The sequence below is a fragment of the Salvelinus alpinus genome, chromosome 15 (genome assembly GCF_045679555.1).
Source record: "Salvelinus alpinus chromosome 15, SLU_Salpinus.1, whole genome shotgun sequence".
NCBI lineage: Eukaryota > Metazoa > Chordata > Actinopteri > Salmoniformes > Salmonidae > Salvelinus > Salvelinus alpinus.
In genome coordinates this window covers 26,043,729-26,067,216 of record NC_092100.1, presented here as the reverse complement: position 1 = coordinate 26,067,216, position 23,488 = coordinate 26,043,729, and the positions used below count along the sequence as shown (strand labels likewise).

At 41.7% G+C, this 23,488-nt stretch overlaps 2 protein-coding genes across 2 annotated transcripts in view; one reads left to right on the top strand and one right to left on the bottom strand.

Moving 5' to 3' along the window:
- The window catches only part of cmip (c-Maf inducing protein), a 54,361-nt gene extending 49,195 nt beyond the window's left edge, over positions 1-5,166 (top strand). Inside the window, exon 21 of the mRNA XM_071343146.1 lies at positions 71-5,166. Within this exon, the coding sequence (XP_071199247.1) occupies positions 71-124 (54 nt within the window). The 3' untranslated portion in view covers positions 125-5,166. The remainder of the gene's footprint in view (positions 1-70) is intronic.
- A 93-nt stretch (positions 5,167-5,259) lies between these two features.
- On the bottom strand, positions 5,260-23,279 carry plcg2 (phospholipase C, gamma 2). Its single transcript, XM_071343145.1, has 32 exons — positions 23,122-23,279; positions 17,054-17,251; positions 16,725-16,874; positions 16,470-16,563; positions 16,196-16,243; positions 15,976-16,060; positions 15,198-15,278; positions 14,902-14,945; positions 14,697-14,769; positions 14,453-14,554; positions 14,241-14,359; positions 12,963-13,048; positions 12,724-12,841; positions 12,415-12,583; positions 11,928-12,023; positions 11,644-11,724; positions 11,328-11,497; positions 11,033-11,233; positions 10,615-10,915; positions 10,367-10,435; positions 10,109-10,218; positions 9,928-10,024; positions 9,712-9,778; positions 9,172-9,347; positions 8,284-8,386; positions 7,833-8,036; positions 6,831-6,970; positions 6,603-6,714; positions 6,313-6,480; positions 6,144-6,232; positions 5,865-6,061; positions 5,260-5,701 (listed from the first exon to the last, which is right to left on the bottom strand). The coding sequence occupies exons 2-32, from the start codon at positions 17,241-17,243 to the stop codon at positions 5,659-5,661; spliced, it is 3,783 nt and encodes a 1,260-aa protein (XP_071199246.1). The 5' UTR covers positions 17,244-17,251; positions 23,122-23,279; the 3' UTR covers positions 5,260-5,658.
- Between the last annotated feature and the right edge of the window lie 209 nt (positions 23,280-23,488).

The window sequence follows — 23,488 nt, the reverse complement described above, 5'->3', positions numbered from 1 at the left end:
AAGAACATGTTAGTATATCAACAAATATCACATTTGTTTTGGTCTCTTATCTTCTTTCTTTCCCTGTCAGGCAAAACTCCCCAATCTGAAGGAGGTGGATGTCCGCTACACCGAGGCCTGGTGAACACATCCTGTATGACATCACTAGAACACCAACTCCCACATCATCCCAACATGAGGATAACCTGATATCATCGGAACACATAGCCTCTCTTACATCAACAATAAAAGGATCCTCTCCCATCTCTAGATGAGGACACTTTTATCTGGAGATGACATCAAAACGCCACGACCTCTAGTAACATGTCCATGGAAAATTACTATCTTTCTAGTGACATCATCAAAATACAAGGACCTGTTCTTTCTTGTGAAATCAACATACAAGGACCTCCTTTTTAGTGACATCATCAAAATGCAAGGACCCACTTTCTTGTGACATAAGGGACCCTCTCTTGCTCTCGTTCTCTCTCATGTGTGGTTGCTCACTCAGTCCCTGTCCACATCCTATTTGCCCTCAATAGACTCGTCATAGATTCCCTCTGTGTTGTGTCATATGTACACAGAACAAAGTTAACAAATGGTGGATCCTGCCCCTTTCTCCCCTCTCCCTCTCCTGCTCTCTTTAAGGACCTTTGAGTTTAAATTACCTCTCTTCCCTCCATTTACTGGGAGCAATTCTACCCTTGTCTGATGAAGGCTGGATAACCAGGTCACATTCCAGTACATTGTTTTGATATTGCCTCTAGTCAATCCAAATGTAGCTTTAAAAGACTATTCAACTGTCATTTTGGTCTTGTTGTTTTGTTTGGGTTCTTTCAGGTTCAGAGTCGGGCCTTTCCAGTCCTTCATTGGGAATGAGGTGCTACCTCAAAAAAATAAAAGTTGCAAGACTGTGCCTAATGCCTTGTATAACACGTTCACTCTCAATCAATTTTTATCAACTTGAATGAACGTATTTTTCCAGACATTTCTGCTTTCATATATTCTGTATATATATATATATATATATATATATATATATATATATATATATATATATATATGAAGGATACACACACAGTACCAGGGAAAAGTTTGGACATACCTACTCTTTCAAGGCTTTTCCTTTATTTTTACTATTTTCTACATTGTAGAATAATAGTGAAGACATAAAAACGATGAAATAACACATATGGAATCATGTAGTAACCAAAAAAGTGTTATCAAAATATTTTTTTGATTTCTTCAAAGTAGCCACCCTTTGCCTTGATGACAGCTTTGCACAATCTTGGCACTCTCAACCAGCTTCACATGGAATTCTTTTCCAACAGTCTTAAAGGAATTCCCACATATACTGAGCATTAGTTGGCTGCTTTTCGTTCACTCTGCAGTCCAACTCATCCCAAACCATATCAATTGGGTTCAGGCCGGGTGATTGTGGAGGCCAGGTCATCTGATGCAGCACTGCCATCACTCTCCTTCTTGGTCAAATAGCCCTTACACAGCCTGGAGGTGAGTTGGGTCATTATCCTGTTGTAAAACAAATGATAGTCCCACTAACTGCAAACCAGATGGGATGGGGTATCGCTGCAGAATGCTGTGGTAGCCATGCTGGTTAAGTGTGCCTTGAATTCTAAATAAATCACTGACAGTGTCACCAGCAAAGCACATTGGCAACTCCTCCTCCATGCATCATGGTGGGAACCACACATGCGGAGATCATCTGTTCACCTACTCTTCGTCTAACAAAGACACGGCAGTTGCAGCCACAAATCTCAAATATGGACTCATCAGACCAAGGGACAGATTTCCACCGGTCTAATGTCTGTTGCTCGTGTTTCTTGGCCCAAGCAAGTCTCTTCTTCTTATTGGTGTCCTTTAGTAGTGGTTTCTTTGCAGCAATTTGACCATGAAGGCCTGATTCACGCAGTCTCCTCTGAACAGTTGATGTTGAGATGTCTGTTACTTGAACTCTGTGATGCATTTATTTGGGCTGCAATTTCTGTGGCTGGTAACTCTAATGAATTTGTCCTCTGCAGCAGAGGTAACTCTGGGTCTTCCTTTCCTGTGGCGGTCCTCATGAGAGCCAGTTTCATCATAGCGCTTGATGGTTTTTGCAACTGCACTTGAAGAAACTTTTAAAGTTCTTGAAATTTTACGGATTGACTGACCTTCATGTCTTAAAGTAATGATGGACTGTCGTTTCTCTTTGCTTACTTGCCATAATATGGACTTGGTCTATCTTCTGTATACCACACCTACCTTGTCACAACACAACTGATTGGCTCAAACGCATTAAGAAGGAAAGAAATTACACAAATTAACTTCTAACAAGGCACACCTGTTAATTGAAATACATTCCAGGTGACAACCTCATGAAGTTGATTGAGAGAATGCCAAGAGTGTGCAAAGCTGTCAAGGCAAATGGTGTCTACTTTCAAAAATCTAAAACATATTTTGATTTGTTTAACACTTTTTTGGATACTACATAGTTTCGATGTCTTCACTATTATTCTACAATGTAGAAAATAGTAAAAATAAAGAAAAAGCCTTGAAAGAGTAGGTGTGTCAACTTTTGACTGGTACTGTGTTTATGTATGTATGTATGTATGTTTTATTTATATATATATATATTCCCTGTTGACATTTTAAAAGCAGACATTTCAGGAGCTCTGCTCTGCGGTTGCAACACCATTAAAAGGAAAACATGTTTGTACATAACTCCCATATTTAATAGAATGGTTGTGCAGTAGGTGGTCTGGGACTGCCTTGTATTTATGATTTCTCTCTTCATATCCCTGTTTTTCTGCCTCCCCTCATTTTGTCATATACCTTTTTTTCACTTTCTAGGCAACTTAACATAATCCATGTTGTGTCTTCAACAGAGGCCCTGTGCACCTTGCATCAACCTCTCAATGTTGCCTTTTTGGCATGATGAGGCATGTTTTTATAGAGATGAATATTGGACACTTTTTGCTAGTGGATGTAGATATACATGCCATGGTCATTCTTAATGGGATAGAAATATTTTGTCAATGTCAGGAGTGAAGAGGCTCTGTAGAGGCAACAGCATGGTGTGTAGATCACCCTGATAAAAAGGGGCACATTAACTGCCCAAAGTCTCTAGATTTTAATTCACAATTGTTTGCCATACTGTACTTCAAAAAAGAAACTATTGCTTCAAACATCAGTATGGTCTGAAACGTGACATAACGGTGGATTCTAACGTGCTAATCATTCATTCACAGAACCACATTTCTCTCTACTCCCCATCAAGCATGGAGAGAGGGCACTGTTTGGAGTATCCTCACCCATGAAAGTAGTACATGTATCTCGGTTAAAATGTTTTGCATTCAATCTTTATTTGAAATCCTAAGAACTTTCTGTTTACATGGGCATACTGTGGACAAGTCAATTTTTTAAAACCACCTGTTTTGAATTGATTTGCCATATTGTTACCAAGGAATGTTATTTCAGCATTCAGGTATGTGGTGACTTTGCCCACACAAACAGCAGAACAGTGTTGTCCTCTGTGTCTCTTCTCTTCTGCTGTAGGTGGCTTTGATCAATCTGTCCCTTCTCTGTGCCCTTTCAGGGTGTCTTACACAATCAGATCGTTCTTTTGACTGCTCTACTCTGGTCCCATCCACTTATTGTTTTTTCAGAATTCTCTAGAATTCTGCTCAGTTTTGGCAGAACTTAAAGAACACAGAGTTGGACACCGTCCAATAAGAGTTCAATGCTATGTTTATTTTGAGTGCCATTACGGTTACTGGCACTAAATTTCATTGTGTATGGGCATCTTTGGTCTGGCTTAGGATCTCATGCTGTCACTTCCTGTATAATGTATGTATGTGTGTGTGTGTATATATATATGTATATGTATGTATATATATATATATATATATGTATATATACACACACACACACGTGTATATAATTTTCTGTCTCCCTCCCCTCTGTGCTTCTTAGTCTCCCTGTTAGGGAGGCTGTCATTGCCTTCATCTTTAGGACATGTGCGTGTGGTCATTAACTTTTTATTTTCACACAAAGTGCACTGTAATCTGTCGTGTTTTCATGGTTAGTATCTTTTAATGATTTGTTTGTCAACTGTTAATTTGATTTGATCACTTTAATCAAGAGTTTATTTGTCGCCTGACTTTTTTTTGGCATGTACATGTTGCATCAGCTGATGTTTTTTTATTTTGTAACTTTATTTTAAAGATTTGAATATGAAAAGGGTCAGATCACTAGCTCTGAAGTCAACCTACACCCTTTGTCCATGGGTTACCACAATGTTCTGATCGAAGCTCAATGATAAGCAGTACATGTCATAAACCAGCGATTTAATCACCTTGGTGTGTGATTACAGACCTTTGTATTGCTGGACACATTAGCTTGTGCACAAAATACTGTGTAATGATATGAACATAGTATGTATGTATGTATGCCAGTGAGTGTACTGGTTACTGTACAGGTTGTACACTGGTGACATACTGTGTGTAATGATATGAACATAGTATGTATGTGGGAACCTGACCTGAGGATTTTTTTGTAGCCCTGATGTTCCTCTAGTTTTTAACGTTCAAATGTATATCTGCAGCTGGCTAAAGAGGGAGACGTAGAGGTTTGAATGTGGAGGGTTTTAGTACTGTAGAGGAAATTGTGACAAAAACGAATCCATTTGTTATATCGTTTTCCTGTGGAGCTCACTGTGCTTTGCTTTGGTTTATGTCTCCTCTAACTCACTCTCTTCTCTCCTCATTCCTCTCTTTTCAGAGGTGATATTACAACCTGTACTCATTTTTCTGAATTTGTAAAGATTTCTCTAATTTGAATTGTGACCCGCGGCTTGAGTCTTAATGTGGTTGACAGCGGGGCGCCTGCTGCTGTAGCCCCCCTGCTAACGCAGTGATGGACATAAACTAGATTTCCCATGATTCCTGTAATTTTTTGCAGCTCAAATGTTCCCCTCATTTCCTCTTGTCTGCGTTATCTGCTTCTACAGCTGGGTTACTACTGCTCTGTGGCTGTTGTAATAAAAATACAAGACCTTCTACAGCTGGGTTACTACTGCTCTGTTGCTGTTGTAATAAAAATACAAGACCTTCTACAAGAAAATAAAATACTATGATGTGAAATCATTTCAATCAAAATAAACTGTCTGTGAATATGTTTAAAATGTGAGTGCTGCATAGTTATTTATAGGTTCTGTGTAAGTTTCACTGTTTTCAAATGCCATAGTTTAATTTGATCAAATGAAGCGAAGATAGTCAGCAGAAGAGGTAATATTTTATTGACTGAAATTACGCAGAGGAACCATAAAATAAAATATAAACAGAAGGATTATCAAAGCAACATAATGTGCTCTAAGCAACAGTTTCACCTGCAAATAGCCCTGTATGTCTACAATATATCAGTAGTTAAAGAATGCATTTGTTGAGAACAAAAAAGAAACGAACAATACACTGGTAACATGACTTAATGTATTCTTCAAAAACTTCAGAGAAATTATCAGTATGATGCTGCTAAGTGCACCTTTCTCTGTTCATCTTAATAACCCATTAACACCCAAGATTATGCAAATGTTAAACACATCACACATTTTCTCTCTGTTGGCCTTGGCTTTGTAAGACTGAAGTTTGGGATGCAACCACGCAGGCTCAGGATGAGCTGCCCTCAGGAATAAAATTTACTGTTGTTGATTTTCTTTTCCTTTATCCTAGGACCAGATAAGATCAAATTAATTTATCATCATGACATTTCTGTTCACAATTTTTATTATTATTTTTATATAAGCATTTCGCTGCACCTGTGATAACATATGCAAATCTGTGTACGCAACCAATAAACGTTGATTTGAATAGAGCACAACTCAGGCTTACTTCTGTTTGCAGGTATCTTGGATCTTCTGTAACTGTGTCTCATTGGTGCTGAACTCTCTCATGAGGTCATCACGGAGCTGTGGGGGGGCGGAACGCTGCAGGCTGGTGTGGGTGTCGTACAGGAAGATCTCGTTGTTTATCTCAGCCTGCCGCCTCCGCAGTTGGTTGGACGACGAGTACAGCTCCTCCTCTGCTTTCTGATTGGCAGACAGACACAGGCTCACCATCCAGATGCACCACCACTAACACCAAAGGCTGTCAACATGCAGTGTGTCTCACCTCCACCTGCTGCACATCGATGTAGACCAGTAAAGACGCCAGCTCTATGCTCTCATTGAAGCCATTTTTCAGAGGAACAGAACGGTACCCTAAGATGAACCAGTGTAGAAGTGTGTAAATGAGGGGCTTAAGGGTTCATGCACCACATATTAGTGGTTGTGTGTCCTACCTGAGCGGATGCCCTTCACAGGGAAGGTAGCCTGAGCCAGGAAGTTAGGGTCTGAGAACATGTCCTCCTCATTCACCACAAAGCGCAGGAAGGTAAGCTCTGGCTCATGGACTGGGAACGTCACCGGCTCTGGAGGAGCCTTCCACACCGGGTTCAGCCCATTGTCACCTGAACAAATATAAGCCCCATTACCAACATCCTTTCATCTTTAAAACAACACACACAAGCTGAGTTTCTTTAATTTGCTGGACGGCATTGTGGGAAGAATTCTATCCACTCCCACTCCTTACGATAGACGACGGTCTTAAACTTGTTATCTTCTGTGTGTCCACACAGCTCTGTCTCTACAAAAGGGCTAGCAATGCTACGGCCTGGCTTAGGAAGGTGTCTGGCAGCAATCACCTACAGGGGGCAGCACAACAAAATCAGTGCTCAACAGTAACCAGTTTACCATATGAAAGATTAGCAGGGAAATGTCAGTGTAAATAAATACATTTGGACAATGAGCAGAGCCATACCCTGACAGTAAGGGTGAACTTGACTTTCCTCTTCTCCAGATGTGGATCATAGCTGTCTGAGCGCATCATCTCTGGCTGTAGCACGTAGCCTGTATGTCCGTTAAGGCTGAAGAGGGCACTGTTGAGTTGAGTATACTTATCTGGGGACATAAACAAACATGAACATCACTTGGACACCTAGCAAGCACTTTCCTAATCTCTGTGAACACATGTTTTTGTTGTCACATACACTGGATAGGTGCAGTGAAATGTGTTGTTTGACAAGATCAGCCATAGTAGTAGAGTCCCTGTTGCAAATTAGTGTAGCTCAGTTGGTAAAGCATGGTTCTTGCAACACCTGGGTTGTGGGATCAGTACATAAAAAGTATAAAAATGTATGCACATAAGTTGTCCTAAAATGTTAAGTGTCTTGCTCTACCAAGGGCATGTGGAAAAAGTACTGAATTGTCAAACTTGAGTAAAAGTAAAGATACCTTAATAGGAAAGGAGTGAAAAGTGAAAGCCACCCAGTAAAATACTACTTGAGGAAAAGTATTTGGTTTTAAATATACTTAAAAACCTCTTAAGTATCAAAAGTAAAAGTGTGAATCATTTCAAATTCCTTATATTAAGCAAACCAGTGGGCACAATTTTTTATTTTTTTTATTTACGGATAGCCAGGGGCACACTCCAACACTCAGACAACATTTACAAATTAAGCATTTGTGTTTAGTGAGTCCGCCAGATCAGAGGCAGTAGGGATGATAAGTGTGTGAACTGGACATTTTCTGCTAAGCATTCAAAATGTAACGAGTACTTTTGGGTATCAGGGGAAATGTATGGAGTAAAAAGTACACTATTTTCTTAAGGAATGTAGTGAAGTAAAAGTAAAAGTAGTCAAAAATATAAATAGTAAAGTAAAGTACTGATACCCAAAAAAACTACTTAAGTACTTTACACCACTGGGCACATGGACATATTTTCATTCCCCCTCCATCTTTAACACATGCTCATCAAACCAACCTGCAGTCTGGAAGTTGAGCGCCACCATGTGGCAGCCACAGGCCCACAGAGGGTAAGGGTCGTAGTTTGATGAGTCTACACGTTGGCCCTTGGGGTAGATGCGGCTCAGGGACTTGCGGTTGTACTTCAGGAAGTCTGGAGTTTTGTTCTTGGCCGGGATCTTGTTCTCCACAAAGGAGCGGATCTCTTTGTAGCAGTAGTTCACTGTGGGGGCATGATTGGTAATGGGCAGACTAAGTTTGATCAGAACAATACTGAGAGGAGAGAGTCGACCACATCTGACTGTGGTGGAGGGTGACATATTCTGGTAGTAATAATATGAGTGTGAGTAAAGGGTGGATTGAATTTAATTTGAAAACACACATTTGAAATCTCTAATGTGTATTGCAGTGCATGTCATAGGATGAATGCCTTAGGTGGGTGGTAAGGGTGGTAGGGCTGGGGATCGTACCAAAGCGGTCCTTCTCCTTGCTCCGAGGCTGGCAGTACACCACCAGGTCAGACATCTCCATGGCAACCTCTTCACTCTTCTCCACCTCCTCCTGCTGCTTGATCTGGAGGACAGAAAACACACAGCAGCTTCCTGTCAGCATGACATGACTGAAGACAGCTTCCTGTCAGCATGACATCACTGAAGACAGCTTCCTGTTAGCATGACATCACTGAAGACAGCTTCCTGTCCCTAATCTGGACCCCGCACATTGACTCGGTACCGGTACCCCCTGTATATAGCCTCATTATTGTTATTTTATTTCGTAAATATTTTCTTAACTCTATTTTCTGAAAACTGCATTGTTGGTTAAGGGCTTGTAAGTAAGCATTTCACGGTAAGGTCTACACCTGTTGTATTCGGCGCATGTGAAAAATACAATTTGATTTGATTTATCAGTATGACATCACTGAAGACGCCTGGTACCCCCTGGCTGTGTAGCAGCTTCCTCTCAGCATGACATCACAATATACGCTGGGCTATACAGCTTTGGAATGGTAGATATAAAGATATCATACTAGCCTCTTACGTATATATGCCGTTGGGTTATTTAAGAAATAAGGCACGAGGGGGTGTGGTATATGGCCAATATACCATAGTTAAGGGCTGTTCTTATGCACGACGTATCGCGGAGTGCCTGGACACAGCCCTTAGCCGTGGTATATTGGCCATATACCACAAACCCCCGATGTGCCTTATTGCTATTGTAAACTTGTTACCAACGTAATTAGAGCAGTAAAAATAAATGTTTTGTCATACCCGTGGTATACGGTCTGATATACCACGGCTGTCAGCCAATCAGCATTCAGGGCTCGAACCACATAAATGGAATTATATCATGATACTAGCCTCTAACTGCTTGTTGTGCTGCTTGGTGATCTCTCTCTGGGTGATGTCCCAGGCCACCTGGTACCACTCAAACAGGTCTTCCAGTGACTCTGCCGCAAAGTCAAAATGAATCTTACTGTCGTAATCACTCATCTGAAGTGTCATGACATGGGACTTCCCATTCTTTGCCGATCTCACTGAGAAGAGAGCGGGATGGAGGGAGCATGGGGAAGAGAAAGTAAAATATTTATTATGTGTAATGTACTGTATATATAATACAGTGTTGTGTTTGGGTACAGGACTAGACTGTGTCTACATGTATATTTATCAAGTGTACGGTGTCGTGGTCTAAAACGATCCATTTGGAATTGTGTGTAGTTGTGTGTACCGTTGATATGAGGTATGTTTTAAGAGCAGTCGGTCTAATGAGCACGTGCTGTGTGGAAGGACTGGGGGTTTGGTATGTAGTGTGTTAATCATGTGAAGATAGCATGTTTCTGATATAGATTATCTGTGTTTGGACAACATGTAAAACAGATGTAACAGAATGACTGTACTCACCAACGTTACACTTGGAAATGTCAACAACTCCTTTACACATATCCCCCAGAGGATTGTCCTCCATGACCTGTGAGACAAATGTGTACACTGTAGATCTCTAAAAATACACTCTTACCACACAAGAAATATACAGCACAAATGCACAATGTCATTGACAGACTGACTCCACACCAGTAATACAGTAACACCATGCAAAATACTGATCACTCCTCCTACCTGATCCTGTGACTCAGCTTTGATATTGTTGGACACTTCCTCAACATAGTTGGCAGGGAAAAATAGCTGCAACTTTCCCCCATAGTCCCCTTTCCACCTATAGGGAGCAGCAGAGAGAGGTTAGTATGTTCCTAATCTGACCTGGGATCAGATCGTGTGTGTCTGTGTTCTGAGGCCTCACCATCCATCGCTGTCTTTGGACACACTGTGGATCAGAGCCCCCTTGCAGAAGTTCAGTTCATCAGGTCTCATGGGTCTGTAGTCGTACAGAGCTTTAACTGTACTCTTCGGCTGATGGGGTTAAACACAGTACATCAACAGGTACATACATTAATACACATACAAACATAGATACACACACTACATTGACATTGCCTGAGAAAATATATAAACATAATTTCAATGAAGGGAAACAAGTTAACATAATATGTGAACATACCAGTGACGGCTCGATTTCATTTGGCTCCACATACATCTTCATATCATACAGTGAGGCGCAGTCTGTCTCCTACACAGACAAACCATTGAAGACACTTATCAGAAAACATACTCTACTTAACCTTTCCTCCCCCAGCAGTCCAGTCTCTGCCCCCCTTTCTCCCTCCCTCTGCCCTCCTCTCATCCCCATTATATCTCTCTCCCATCCTCTCTTTTCTGCCTCCAGTCTCTCCCGTCCCTCTCTCTTACCGTGCTGAAGCGGCTGACCAGTTCCAGTGTGACAGGGTAGCGTAGTTTGATCTTGCGATACAGAGGCTTCTTACGGAAGTAGTTGACCAGCTCCACCAGGCTCTCGAACTCAGTGGTGGTTCCCAGCACGTACATAGAGCCATCCTTCTGGATCCGACAGTGCTTCACCTTGCCATCACCTCTGAAGGTGATAGCGTAGGAGTCGCTCTCCTCTCTCTGTCTGATGAGGAAGGCTCCGTCCCGGGGGATTCTCAACAGATAGTCCTCTGCCTCCCCTCTGCTCAGGTTACTATAGAACCACCTGACCACCACAACACACAGAGAGAGAATCTACGTGTTAAGTGTGTGCATTCTTGTGTACCTGTGTGCATGTTTAAATTCAGACATACTCTATGTCAGATGACCCTATGTAACTCACCCTTCCAGTAGGTGTGGGTTGGGTCGAGGCACAGCCTCAGTGAGGCGCAGGTCAAAGTCGTGGCAGCGGAGGGGCATGTCACGATAGTGCTGGATCAGTGAGTACACACTGGGGAAGTGCAGGTTATCAGTCAGGAAGTAGAAAGTATGTCCTCCCTCTGAGCCAGAGCGGATACGACAGTGCTGGACCCTCCCACTGCGCCTACAGTATAACCCACCGAAAACAGGCATCAGCACCGCAGAGATCTAAACACAGGACACGTACTGGCAGTAGAGTTGAAGACAAGCTGGCGTACCAGAACGAGAGGGTGAAGTCTGTCACAAAGGTGTCACTTTCTCGGACCAGGAAGGTGCCATCCCTGCCTCCCGACTCAGCACAGAACTCCTGAAGCAGCCTCTCTGCTGTCTGCCTCCCTTCACTCATCCTCCCATGGAACCAAGGCTCAGACGTGTGGAGCTCTGGGGACTACAGCATTGAGGGAGGGGGGGGGGGGGGCAGGCAGGGAGGGAGGCAGGGCAGTAAAAAACAGTCATAATTATGTAATAATTAAATACCGTGACAATGATCATTTGTTTCCTACAATTAGAAATGAACTATTCTCTATTGTTTACCTTCCTGAGCTCATCCTCCTCCTCCTCCTCTGCGTAATAGAGTGTGTCATCTGAAATCACACAGTAGTGCTTGTTCCATCGCTACAGGCGGACAAACAGGCACAATGTCAGAATAGTTGACAACGGCAACCATCACAACAACAAAATATACACTAACAATGCTATGACTATGAAACAAATACAATAATATACAACACACTTCCTGAACCAAATAGGCCTACAGACTTCTAAGGAACTAGCTTGGAACCATATCATGTTAACAGGACAGGTGGTCTCTAAGTTACCTGGTCCACTGGATCCCAGATATGCAGGTCTCCTTGCTTCTCTCCCTTTCGGAAGTCCTTTCCGCTGATGCCTCCCTCCACACTCAGTTTCTTGTGCTGTAGGGGTGAGGAGGGGAGGGGTGTTGGACCACCACAGACCCACCACGCAAGTAATAACTGACTGTCATCTGTATAGCCCATCATATCATGATGATGAATCACTTTACTGTAACATGCTGTACCACATACTACGGAAACCGGAAACCGTTTTTCCCTGTGACCCAATTCTTCACATTATTCCCTCCCACCACATCCCCATAGTACCCTCTGGGCTGGCCCTCACCTTGAGGATGATATCATACCACCATCCCCATTGTATCCTTTGGGCTGGCCCTCACCTTGAGGATGATATCATACAACCATCCCCATTGTATCCTCTGGGCTGGCCCTCACCTTGAAGATGATCTCATACCACCACCCCCATAGTACCCTCTGGGCTGGCCCTCACCTTGAGGATGATCTTGCCCTTGAGCTGTGTGGGGGAGGGCAGCTGTTCAGCCATCAGCTCCACAGGCTCCATCAGCAGCTTGTCCTGGAATACCTCTCTGAAGATACGAGCCATCTGCCTCTGCTGCTCTATGGGACAGTGCTCCTCGATGGAGAGAACCACAGGGTATCTGACAACAACAGCACCACAATTCTCAGTCAACACAGACAGAATGTTCTAGAAACATTTACAGTACTCAGTTGTAAAGCACCTCAGGTGTGGGTATGTTTATTAGTTTGGGTGAGTTTTCTCAGACAGATTCAGACTCACTCAGATGTGACAAAGGCATGGTCATTGATGGCCTTCACCACGTCCTCAAACTTGATCTTGGTGGTCCTGGTCCAGCCATGGTATATGATGGGCTCACCTGGCCCTTCCCAGCAGTCCACTACAGGGCCACACAACACAAAATAATCCTTCCCAACTATAGAAGTAAATGGATAATGTAACGAGGGCAAAGTAAAATATTGCAGGGACTGTTTTAGTGAGGTTGAAGGTGTACAACTAACACTCAACACAGCGGCATCCCAGACGCAGGCAGCGAATGTAGGCCTCGGTGGACGACTCGCTCCGCAGCTGGTCTCCAGTCAAGTACCTGATGGAAACACATAACAACATCATAACAAGAAATACAACATGCAAACAAATCATAAAGAGCATTTGTGTGTTTATTATAATATGAGTCATAGCCTATTCAGAGGTGGCACCACAGATCCCAGAGTAGTCTGGTGAAAAAACATTCTGGGGCCCGTAGCGTTTCCTGATCTGGTAAACTAACCAGGTAAAACTCCAGACCTTATACGGTATGATGTGATTAATCTGTTGTAAAAAGGTTTAATATGGGCTATGATAGGAAAATAGTTTTTCTAATCAAGTCACATGATTGTATTTTTAATTATGGAAAAACTCCTTGTCTTGGTGAGGATGAAAATCCTGTCAAATTGCCTCAACCAATATTAATTATATTTTAAGGACTAGAGGTGTTTCCTATACACAGACACGGAGAAAGCAACATGATTGGACAATAAAACAAACAGAGCTGAGCTTGCTTTATGCAGGTTTGCATCGTGTAGTCCTGCCCTATGCAATTGTAGGCCTAATAAAACATGTACTCACAGTCTATGTCAGCTATTGTGTTTAGGCCTATTGATTAATTCCAGGTTTGGTTTGATAAAGTCTAGGTAGCCTAGTCAGCCCAAGCTTGAATATAAACCACATTTTATCCCATTCAAATTTTCTCACAAACAAATGGGCTATAAATACACGTTTCCTCTTTGTTTACCCTGGCCAGAGCGACAAGAGCACATAGGCTAGACTATTCAGCTGCTGTTGTTAGTAGCCTACAATTGATCAGACTGAAAAATACTCTCGTTTCCATGCAATACAGCAAGTCTTATCGCTAATGTTTAGCTCTATAGGCTGCTGCATTTATGTAAGAGCTTTTGCTCGTGTCTATTGGGAGTGATGTGCTATCACGGTTGCTTAATAAATACAGGAGGAAATTGGAGATCCCGCTTTGAGCTTTGTGCGTTGCGCCCATCCCGCGCGACCTGCGATTTCCACAAATCGGATTGGTCAAGACGTGCAAAGAGCCTGCAGCAGCACTCCGGTTTGAAGGACAGAGAAATTGTACAGGAGTTGACAAATCATGAGGCAAATCGGTCTAAAAAGCAGCACCTTGATCCTTTTTTTTAACGCATTGCATCAATATATTTTATTTAAAAAAGTTAAGTAGTGTTCATTTCATAGTGTTATGTTGTATTTTTGTGTTATGTGGCGGTACTGACGTGTTGTGTGAGGAATTGATCCAGTAGTGGGACAATGGGTTGTTCATATCCAGGTTGCACATCTCTGAGTATTTCTCATCCCAAATCGAGTTCTCCTTAGAGAAGAGGAAACTGAGGAACTAAAGTGAGAGAAGAGAGAGAGAGCGCTGTGACAAACATAACACATCGTTCTCCACTCCCCATTCACACACACATCGAACACTGTGTCCCACCTCGCTGACGGTGAACTCTGGATCGTTGGTCTTCCTCATGGTGTCGTCTATAAAGGTGGTCATCAGCTCTCGAACCTGGTTCAGGTCATTGGCCCATGACTCCTGAGAAAGAGAAACGTAGAGAGTGAGGAAAATAGAGATAAAAAATTACAATAAAGGTAATGATAACAGATAGCAGGTTAAACACTGACAGAAACAGACCCAGTTTTACCAATTTCATAATTGATAGATAGCTTGATCTTACCTTCTGCTGGTACAGAAGAAATCGTTGGAAATCATGGAGAAGAACTGCAGAGGCATCAGGTTTATCTGTACTACTACAGTAGGGAAAAACCACATCACCCACCAACATACCGTCAACAAGACTCAAGTTTACCGGTATAATAAAGCTGAGTAAATGATTATTTGTGATTGTTGAACTACATTTTTCAATGAAAAGAAAGACCCACCCCATGATGAAAGCACATGATTCCCTTTTGAACTCCTCGAGAATCTGATTAAACATATCCACACACCAGTTACAAGTCAATACACAGTCACACACACACACATACACACTGGTTGACTGCACAAAGTCTGTCTAATCATATTTAACATGCAAAATGGGATATGCTAGCTAACACTTCCGATGTGAACACACATATCAATACATACTGTAAGAGAAGTTAAATTATCAGTAATTTATGGTATCTGTTCAGCATTTTCTACTTAGAGAGTGTAGTAGTGCAGTAAAATTATGACTCACATCTTTCTGATCAAACATTAGAATATTGTAGAATTTATGAAACTGCTCAAAGTTCAAGACATCTTTCCTTGCTCCAATTTCCTGGAACAAAAGAGGGAGATGGACAATGTTTGGTTCAGAATAGTTTTTTTATATTTGTTATTTGTTTACCCCATTTTTCTCCCCAAATTCGTGATATCCAATTGGTAGTTACAGTCTTGTCCCATGACTGCAACTCCCCTACAGACTCGGGAGAGGCGAAGATCAAGAGCCATGCGTCCTCCGAAACACGACCCTGCCAAGCCTCACTGCTTCTTGACACACTGCTCGCTTAACCCGGAAGGAAGCCGCGCCAATGTGTCGGCGTCAGCTTGCAGGCGCCCGGCCCACCACAAGGAGTCGCTAGAGCGTGATGCGACAAGGAAATCCTGGCCGCCAAACCCTCCCCTAACCCGGACGACACTGGGCCAATTGTGAGCCGCCTCATGGGTCTCCCGGTCACGGCCGGCTGTGACACAGCCTGGGATCAAACCCGGGTCTGTAGTGCCCTTGGTTCAGAATACTACAATTTATTTTATTACATACATACTTCAATTCTATTACATTTGAGAAATCACTTGAGTGCCCAAGACCACTTATTATCATCTAAAATAACTCATGAATAGAATTAATTCTACTGCCCAAGTTTTTATCTGGCCAAGGAGGGAGGGAAACTTCAGCTCCTTGGTTCTACAACTCATTAAAGCTTTGGCAGCAGTGAGGATGAAGGTGTGAAGGGGGATGAAAAGGGGATGACTACCGAGAACTTTTCCTTCAGGGAACGTGTGCCAGGGACCTTGTAGTTGAGCTGTAGCAGAAGAGACTTCACCTCCTTCAAGGTGATACTGAAGAGAACAAATTAAAAGAACAATGGATTGAATTGGGGAAATTACTAAAGGGGCAGAATGGGATTTGGCACAAAAAGTGGTATAATTAAGTAAAGGATTAAATCAATTTTTGAGAGTTGAAACTGTTCTTACCGGTTCTTTTTAGTCTGATTGATAGAATACATCTGTTTCCTCAACCAGCTGGAAACAACAAACAATATGGTCAGTAATGGTCAGTTATCGTCCATATAATGTCTGTGTACAGTATATGGGTTTAGGTTTGTGGTCTTTTCACGTGTGTGTGTGTGTGCGTGCGTGCGTGCGTGTGTGTGTGTGTGTGTGTGTGTGTGTGTGTGTGTGTGTGTGTGTGTGTGTGTGTGTGTGTGTGTGTGTGTGTGTGTGTGTGTGTGTGTGTGTGTGTGTTCACCTCTCTATGATGTCTGGTGTGGGGGCCACCAGTGTCTCCTGTCTCAGTAACTCCAGGCCTGTCAGCCATTTATCCGCGTCATCCACAGTGTCAGCTGTCAATCAACACAGACTATTACAAGCTATATTATCCAATATAACCTACGATAAACCATCCATATTTAATCAATATGCTATCATTAACAAAATGTGGTTGTATGGCATCAAATAAACACAGAAAAGTGGACATACTCTGCACCCTCCCACGCACACTTACCGCCAAGGCTTATGGTGTTAAGAACAAATTGGGACCCATAGAAGATGGTGAAGCAGGTATTCTCATCATGTTTGTCCCTGCCATCTCTGAACCTCTCAAAGTCTTTTGAGTTCCTCCCTGGGCGAATCTCCCGTATCTCAGACAGATCCACTGAAACCGTACTCATCATTGTTACTCACTCTCTCACATACTCAACAGCTTTTACACTTTCCCTCACACACAGCCCTATCCACACACCACATCTCTTAATGTACTCACAGCCCTTCTCTTCTCATTGTTTTAGGGTTAAGGTTGGGATTCGAGTTAGACTTAGATTCAGGGTTACTCACAGACACCATCATTCTTGTCTGCTGTTCGGGTCCAGGCCACCTGCCTGGTCTCCATGATGACCTGCACAGTAAGGCGCTCTACCTTCTGGCGGAACACGGTCATGACGATGCCCATCTCCAGGTCCCTCTTGATCAGACTCTTCTTGTACTCCGTCAGCTCTCCCTGCTGGCTTCGCCCCGGCCCCGCCATTTCTGGCCCTGTGGAATGGGCCCATACTCTACTTATAGTAGGGATTCAATAGTTCACTATGTCCAAGGTTTTGTTCAGTGACTCATTAAACACCCTACCCTATAGCCTCTCCATAAAGCTGTTTCAGGATTCATGGTTTCATCATGTCAAACAAAGGACGAGGAAGCAACTACAGGCCTATACAGTTATAAAGCATGCTTTTATTTGACCACTTTAAATATTTCAGGAGGTGCATAGTGTACAGTGGCAGTATATTATGTTCATTTGCATTGATGACTTGTTAGGAATGTCTATGTGTATAACATGGAAACATGTTTTATTTTATTTGCTTGATAACAGATCTGTAACTTATAACAACTCTACTTTGCATTGTATATTAGCTTATTTATTTTCAATTATAAAACTGGTTGTTTGGATCATGCATGCTGATTGGACGAGCAGTGTTCCAAGCCATGCTGTATTGGCGGGAAACAGACACACTGATGCCTGCTAACATTTCTATCTGAAAATTATCACTGTGCCTCCATAAGAATATCATGTTCAAGTTGGTGTCCGAATCATGTCTTATATTTATCTCATATATATATTTATTTATCTAATCTCAAATTGTTTCCCTTTGCTTCCAGCCTAGCATTTACTTTGGTACAGCGGGGGTTAATATGAACCTTGCTGTCTGTCTGTTCGACATCGGAAACAATGTTTCACTTTTGAATTTCGATCTCTAGTACTACCATACATAGAGTAAACTGTGCCCAGACGAGACAACTTTTTCTGAGCCAGTCGAAATCCCGCATCAACGTCATTATCATGGACATATACAAGTAAATGCCAATAGAAAAAAGCTCAAACAAACGAAAATGCAGCTAGTGTACTGTAATGCCAGGTTCAATGTTTGACGTCACGGAGTTAGCTGAAGTTGGCTTGCTACCTAGCAAGTGACAAGAAAACTTTCCAGCCTGGAAAGCAACCCGTTTGTTAAGAACTGACGACCAGTCCTTTCACATAGCAACTAACAAACAATTATTAATGACTGACTGGGTTGAGCTAGCCGGTGGTAACTTGTAGAATAGACACCTGCTGGATTGCGGTTTTAACCAATCAGCATCCAGGATTAGACCCCATTTTTGTATAAAAAAAGCAATAAGGCACGCTGAAGCAATGCTGTATCATGAATACAGTCACAGGTAAATGGGTTGACTGGGTCATTCCAATTGTGCAGTGCCTTATCTGTCCCCAGGAAATATCCCTTCTTATTTGGTGTAAAATTTGGATTCCAAACGGCTTTAAATATACGATAAGGTGTCATTTACCCTAAAAGCATAAAAATATTGATCTAGAAAGGGATTCCTATGCATTTTGTAGAAGAAAAATTCTGTGAATGTAGGCATTATTGCTATGTCCCCGGTTGTTATTCATCAACTTCCATGAGAAATATAAGGCTTAAAATAATAACATTTTTATCATCTTTCTTCATTATTTTATAGTCCTAGCTAAATTCTCTCTCATCATAACGTTGTTTTTATGATTATCGTATTTATTGTTATTTAATTTAAGATTTTCTGTGTGTCCTTGATATCACTTTCCATCCTGATAGTTTGTTGTAATTCTCCTTTTAAGAAAACCACCCCTTTCTAAAATGACACCACATTCAGGAAATGTCATAATTTCTTTGGTTGGAGAACAATGGTTCAACTGTAAAAAATATACTGTACCAAGCAAAAATATAAACGCAACATGCAACAATTTCAAAGACTTTACTGAGTTACAGTTAGTGAAATCAGTCATTTGAAATAAATAAATTAGGTCCTAATCTATGGATTTCACATCTGGAAATAAAGATATGCATCTGTTGGTCACAGATACCTTAAAAAAAAGGCACGACAATGGCAAGTCAATGGGACTCGTTACAGTATCTCTGTGCATTCAAATTGCCATCGATAAAAAACAATTGTGTTCATTGTCAGTAGCTTATGCCTGCCCATACCATAACCGCACCGCCACCATGGGGCACTCTGTTCACAATGTTGACATCAGCAAATGTCAACATTGTGAACAATTGTGAACAATGCTCGCCCACACCACGCCATATATGTGGTCTGCGGTTGTGAGGTCAGTTGGACGTACTGTCAAAATTCTTTTAAATTATGTTGGAGGCGGCTTATGGTAGAGATATAAACATTAAATTCTCTGGCAACAGATCTGGTGGACATTCCTGCAGTCAGCATGCCAATTGCCCACTCCCTCAAAACCTGTGGCATTGTGTTCTGTGACAAAACTGCACATTTTAGAGTGGCCTTTTATTGTACCCAGCACAAGGTGTAATGATCATGCTGTTTAATCAGATTCTTGATATGCCACACCTGTCATGTTATTTTGGCAAAGGCGGAATGCTAATAGGAATGTAAACAAATTTGTGCACACAATTTGAGAGAAATAAGCTTTTTGTTTGTATGGAACATTTCTGGGATCATTTATTTCAGCTCATGAAACCAACGCTTTACATGTTGCGTTTATATTTTAGTTCAGTGTATAAACACTCCATTGTATCTATTTTTCCATGTTTCATGTTGTCAGTCTGTATGTCCCACTCATAAATGTCCACCCTGTTAGGCTAAATTATAGAGAAAATGAACCACATTTCAATTTGTTAAAATATGTTTTATAGAGAAGTTAAAATCCTGTTCAAGTGTTCACCATTATGCTAGCTCAATCTTTCTCACTCACAGACCTCTGGCTAATTTAGGCTCCAAATTTCCACCCTGTTAGGTTCCGACCTGTTAGGATTATGCATTATGCACCTAACAGGTTGGAATATGTACATTAAAAAATATATACTGTATAATTGCCTGAGCTTGACTAATATGTTTTTCTGAAAGTCAAACATGTCCTTTTTCTGAAAGAATACTATCAGAAAAAGGACATGTAGGAATGACCCAACTGTGTTACCTGTGACTGTATTCATGATACAGCACTGCCTCTTGTGCCTTACTTGTGCCTTTCAATTTTCACCTAAAATTACATACCCAAATCTAACTGACCTTAACTTAGGACCTGAAGCAAGGACATGCATATTCTTGATACCATTTGAAAGAAAAACATGCATTGATTAAACCTGTAGAGGTTTAGTCTGCAGAGATCATATAATCTGCAGTTCTTACAAATTCACCTATAAAAAATATATTCTCAAAGCTTTCTCTGATAGTATTGTTGTTTGTTCTTTTTCTTGCACAAAACCTGAAAGGTTCCTTCAGTTTATTAACCTGTAGAGGTTTAATCAATACACCTACAGTGCATTCAGAAAGTACTCAAGACCCCTTTACTTTTTTCCCAAAATGCTGTTACAGCCATATTCTAAAATGTATTAAATAGTTTTTTCCCTCATCAAATCTAGACACAATACCCCATAATGACAAAGTAAAAACAGTTTTTTAAAACATTTTTGCACATGTATAAAAAAAACTGAAATATCACATTTACATAAGTATTCAGACCCTTTACTCAGTACTTTGTTGAAGCACCTTTGGCAGCGATTACAACCTCAAGTCTTCTTGGGTATGACGCTACAAGCTTGGCACACCTGTATTTGGGGAGTTTCTCCCAATCTTCTCTGCAGAGCCGCTCAAGCTCTGTCAGGTTGGATGGGGAGTGTCGCTGCATAGCTATTTTCAGGTTTCTCGCCTCTCAAAGACATTCAGAGACTTGTCCCGAAGCCACTCCTGCATTGTCTTGGCTGTGTGCTTAGGGTCGTTGTCCTGTTGGAAGGTGAACCTTGGCCCCAGTCTGAGGTCCTGAGCGCTCTGGAGGAGGTTTTCTTCAAGGATCTCTCTGTACTCTGCTCATCTTTCCCTCGATCCTGACTAGTCTCCCAGTCCCTGCCACTGAAAAACATCCCCACAGTATGACGCTGCCACCACCATGCTTCACTGTAGGGATTGTGTCTGGTTTCCTCCAGACGTGACGCTTGGCATTCAGGCCAAAGAGTTCAATCTTTGTTTCATCAGATGAGAGAATCTTGTTTCTCATGGTCTGAGAGTCCTTTCGGTGCATTTTGGCAAACTCCAAGCAGGCTGTCATGTGCCTTTTACTGAGGAGTAGCTTCCGTCTGGCCACTCTACCATAAAGGCCTGATTGGTGGAGTGCTCCAGAGATGGTTGTCCTTCTGGAAGGTTCTCCCATCTCCACAGAAGAACTCTGGAGCTCTGTCAGAGTGACCATTGGATTCTTGGTGACCTCTCTGACCAAGGCCCTTTCCCCCCCGATTGCTCAGTTTGGCCGGGCAGCCAGCTCTAGGAAGAGTCTTGATGGTTCCAAACTTCTCCATTTAAGAATGATGGAGGCCAGTCTGTTCTTGTTGACCTTCAATGCTGCAGAAATGTTTTGGTACCCTTCCCCAGATCTGTGCCTCGACACAATCCTTTCGCTGAGCTCTACAGACAATTCCTTTGACCTCATGGTTTGGTTTTTGCTCTGACATGCACTTTCAACTGTGGGACCTTATATAGACAAGTGTGTGACTTTCTAAATCATGTCCAATCAATTGAATGTACCATAGATGGACTCCAATCAAGTTGTAGAAACATCTCAAGGAGGATCAATAGAAACAGGATGCACCTGAGCTAAATCTTGAGTCTCATGTAAATAAGGTATTTCTGTTTCATCTTTTTAATAAATTTGCAAAAATTTCAAAAAAACTGTTTTCGCTTTGTCATTATGGTGTATTGTGTGTAGATTGATGAGGATTAAAAAAAATCCATTTTAGAATAAGGCTGTAATGTAACAAAATGTGGGAAAAAGGAAGGGGTCTGAATACTTTCCGAATGCACTGTACATTTCAACCAAGAGCAACAGCTCTAGCAGCTATGTGGTCTACTTTCCAAACCACAACATTAAACAACCAATCTTTTTCTTTTTTCTGTTAACCCAGCGGTCTCTTAGTGTGAGGGAGGGAAAGTTATTTGCACCTCTACGTTTTTAGGCTTCATGGTATGGTGGTTGTGTACAAATGGAAGCAAACCTTGTGCAGGAATACTGAGGGGTAATAGTATATGAGTGTGTCAGACCTGATTCCATGTAGCACTCATTATTTACATTGCAAATGAGCAGCAGGCGCAGTGGATGGATGGACCCAGAGAGAGAAGTGAAGTATTAACCCAGAACTATTTCAATATCTTTCCTGAGGAAACCTTTGCTCTCAACCGGTGCCGTCCCCTTAAAGGGCTATCCACAAAATTTACACAAACTAGTTTCTTGATACACCACAAGAACATAGTTAACAACACACACATAAATTATAAGCATAACTGATGGTTCACTACTTCCTTCTGTAAAAGAGGTATCCAGTGTAGCGTAAACCAAATGTGAAACCAACCAACACTGTGGCACTCCCCATGTCTTGATGTACCATATGAGAGACAATGCAATACAGGTATGTCAAAACATGATGTAAAGTAACCCTGGTTACATTAGGCACATAATAGATTCAAATCCCCACTTTTTTAGGTTAATGGTATTTGCTATCCACAATTTAATTATCATGAAAATAGCTACAGTTTGCTGGACAGTTACTCCAAGTGTTAAAATGAATGTAGGGTCTATAACATAACGGGTTCTTTGGAAATGTATATTCTAATGGATTGGGGGAAATTAGATCGACATTTGGATGCACAACAGGTGTTCTGTCGAGTCTAAAAATTATATTAGGAAGGTTCACACAATCACACCCCACAAGACCCCTGCCACAGACCATTACCGGCGCAGAAGATCCATCACCATCGACGCTCCACTTGAAACTAAAAGCGGATTTCCCCCTAGTCACTCTGCTCTCACTTTGCTCTACATTTGCACACCCACAAAAAAACGGAAAAGTTTTAAGACTTACCCAATAAATGAAACAGTCAATGTTATAGCTGTAAAGTAGCCTCTTGTACAAATTAATTCATGGTTTTTAGGCTTGAGATTATAAAAATTATACAGTCTTTCAAACAGTCCTAACCCAGCCGCGAAATGGTCAGTTCCTCAATTCTATGTGTATAAGGAAGTAAAGTTAATTTGCGTTATAGGCATAGCAGTAATAAAAAGATCCGGAAGTACGCATATCTATGCAAATTCCCCTTGGACGCAAGAGTATTTGGCGACACAGCTGCATTGAAAGGTTTCAGCTTTTTGGTGAAATCAAATTATTGACCTATGATAAAGTAGTTATAGGAAGTCCTTTGACTGTCTATACATCGGCAAATTGTTGTAAA

What these genes read in the sequence shown, in the direction of transcription:
- plcg2 (XM_071343145.1), bottom strand. Translation starts at nt 17,243, where the DNA reads ATGGCGGGGCCGGGGCGAAGCCAGCAGGGAGAGCTGACGGAGTACAAG. An exon ending in TTCTTCTGTACCAGCAGAAG is followed by an intron (nt 14,555 to 14,696) that starts GTAAGATCAAGC and finishes TCTCTTTCTCAG; the next exon opens with GAGTCATGGGCCAATGACCT. An exon ending in GACTTCACCCTCTCGTTCTG is followed by an intron (nt 11,234 to 11,327) that starts GTACGCCAGCTT and finishes GTTATACTGTAG; the next exon opens with GCGCAGTGGGAGGGTCCAGC.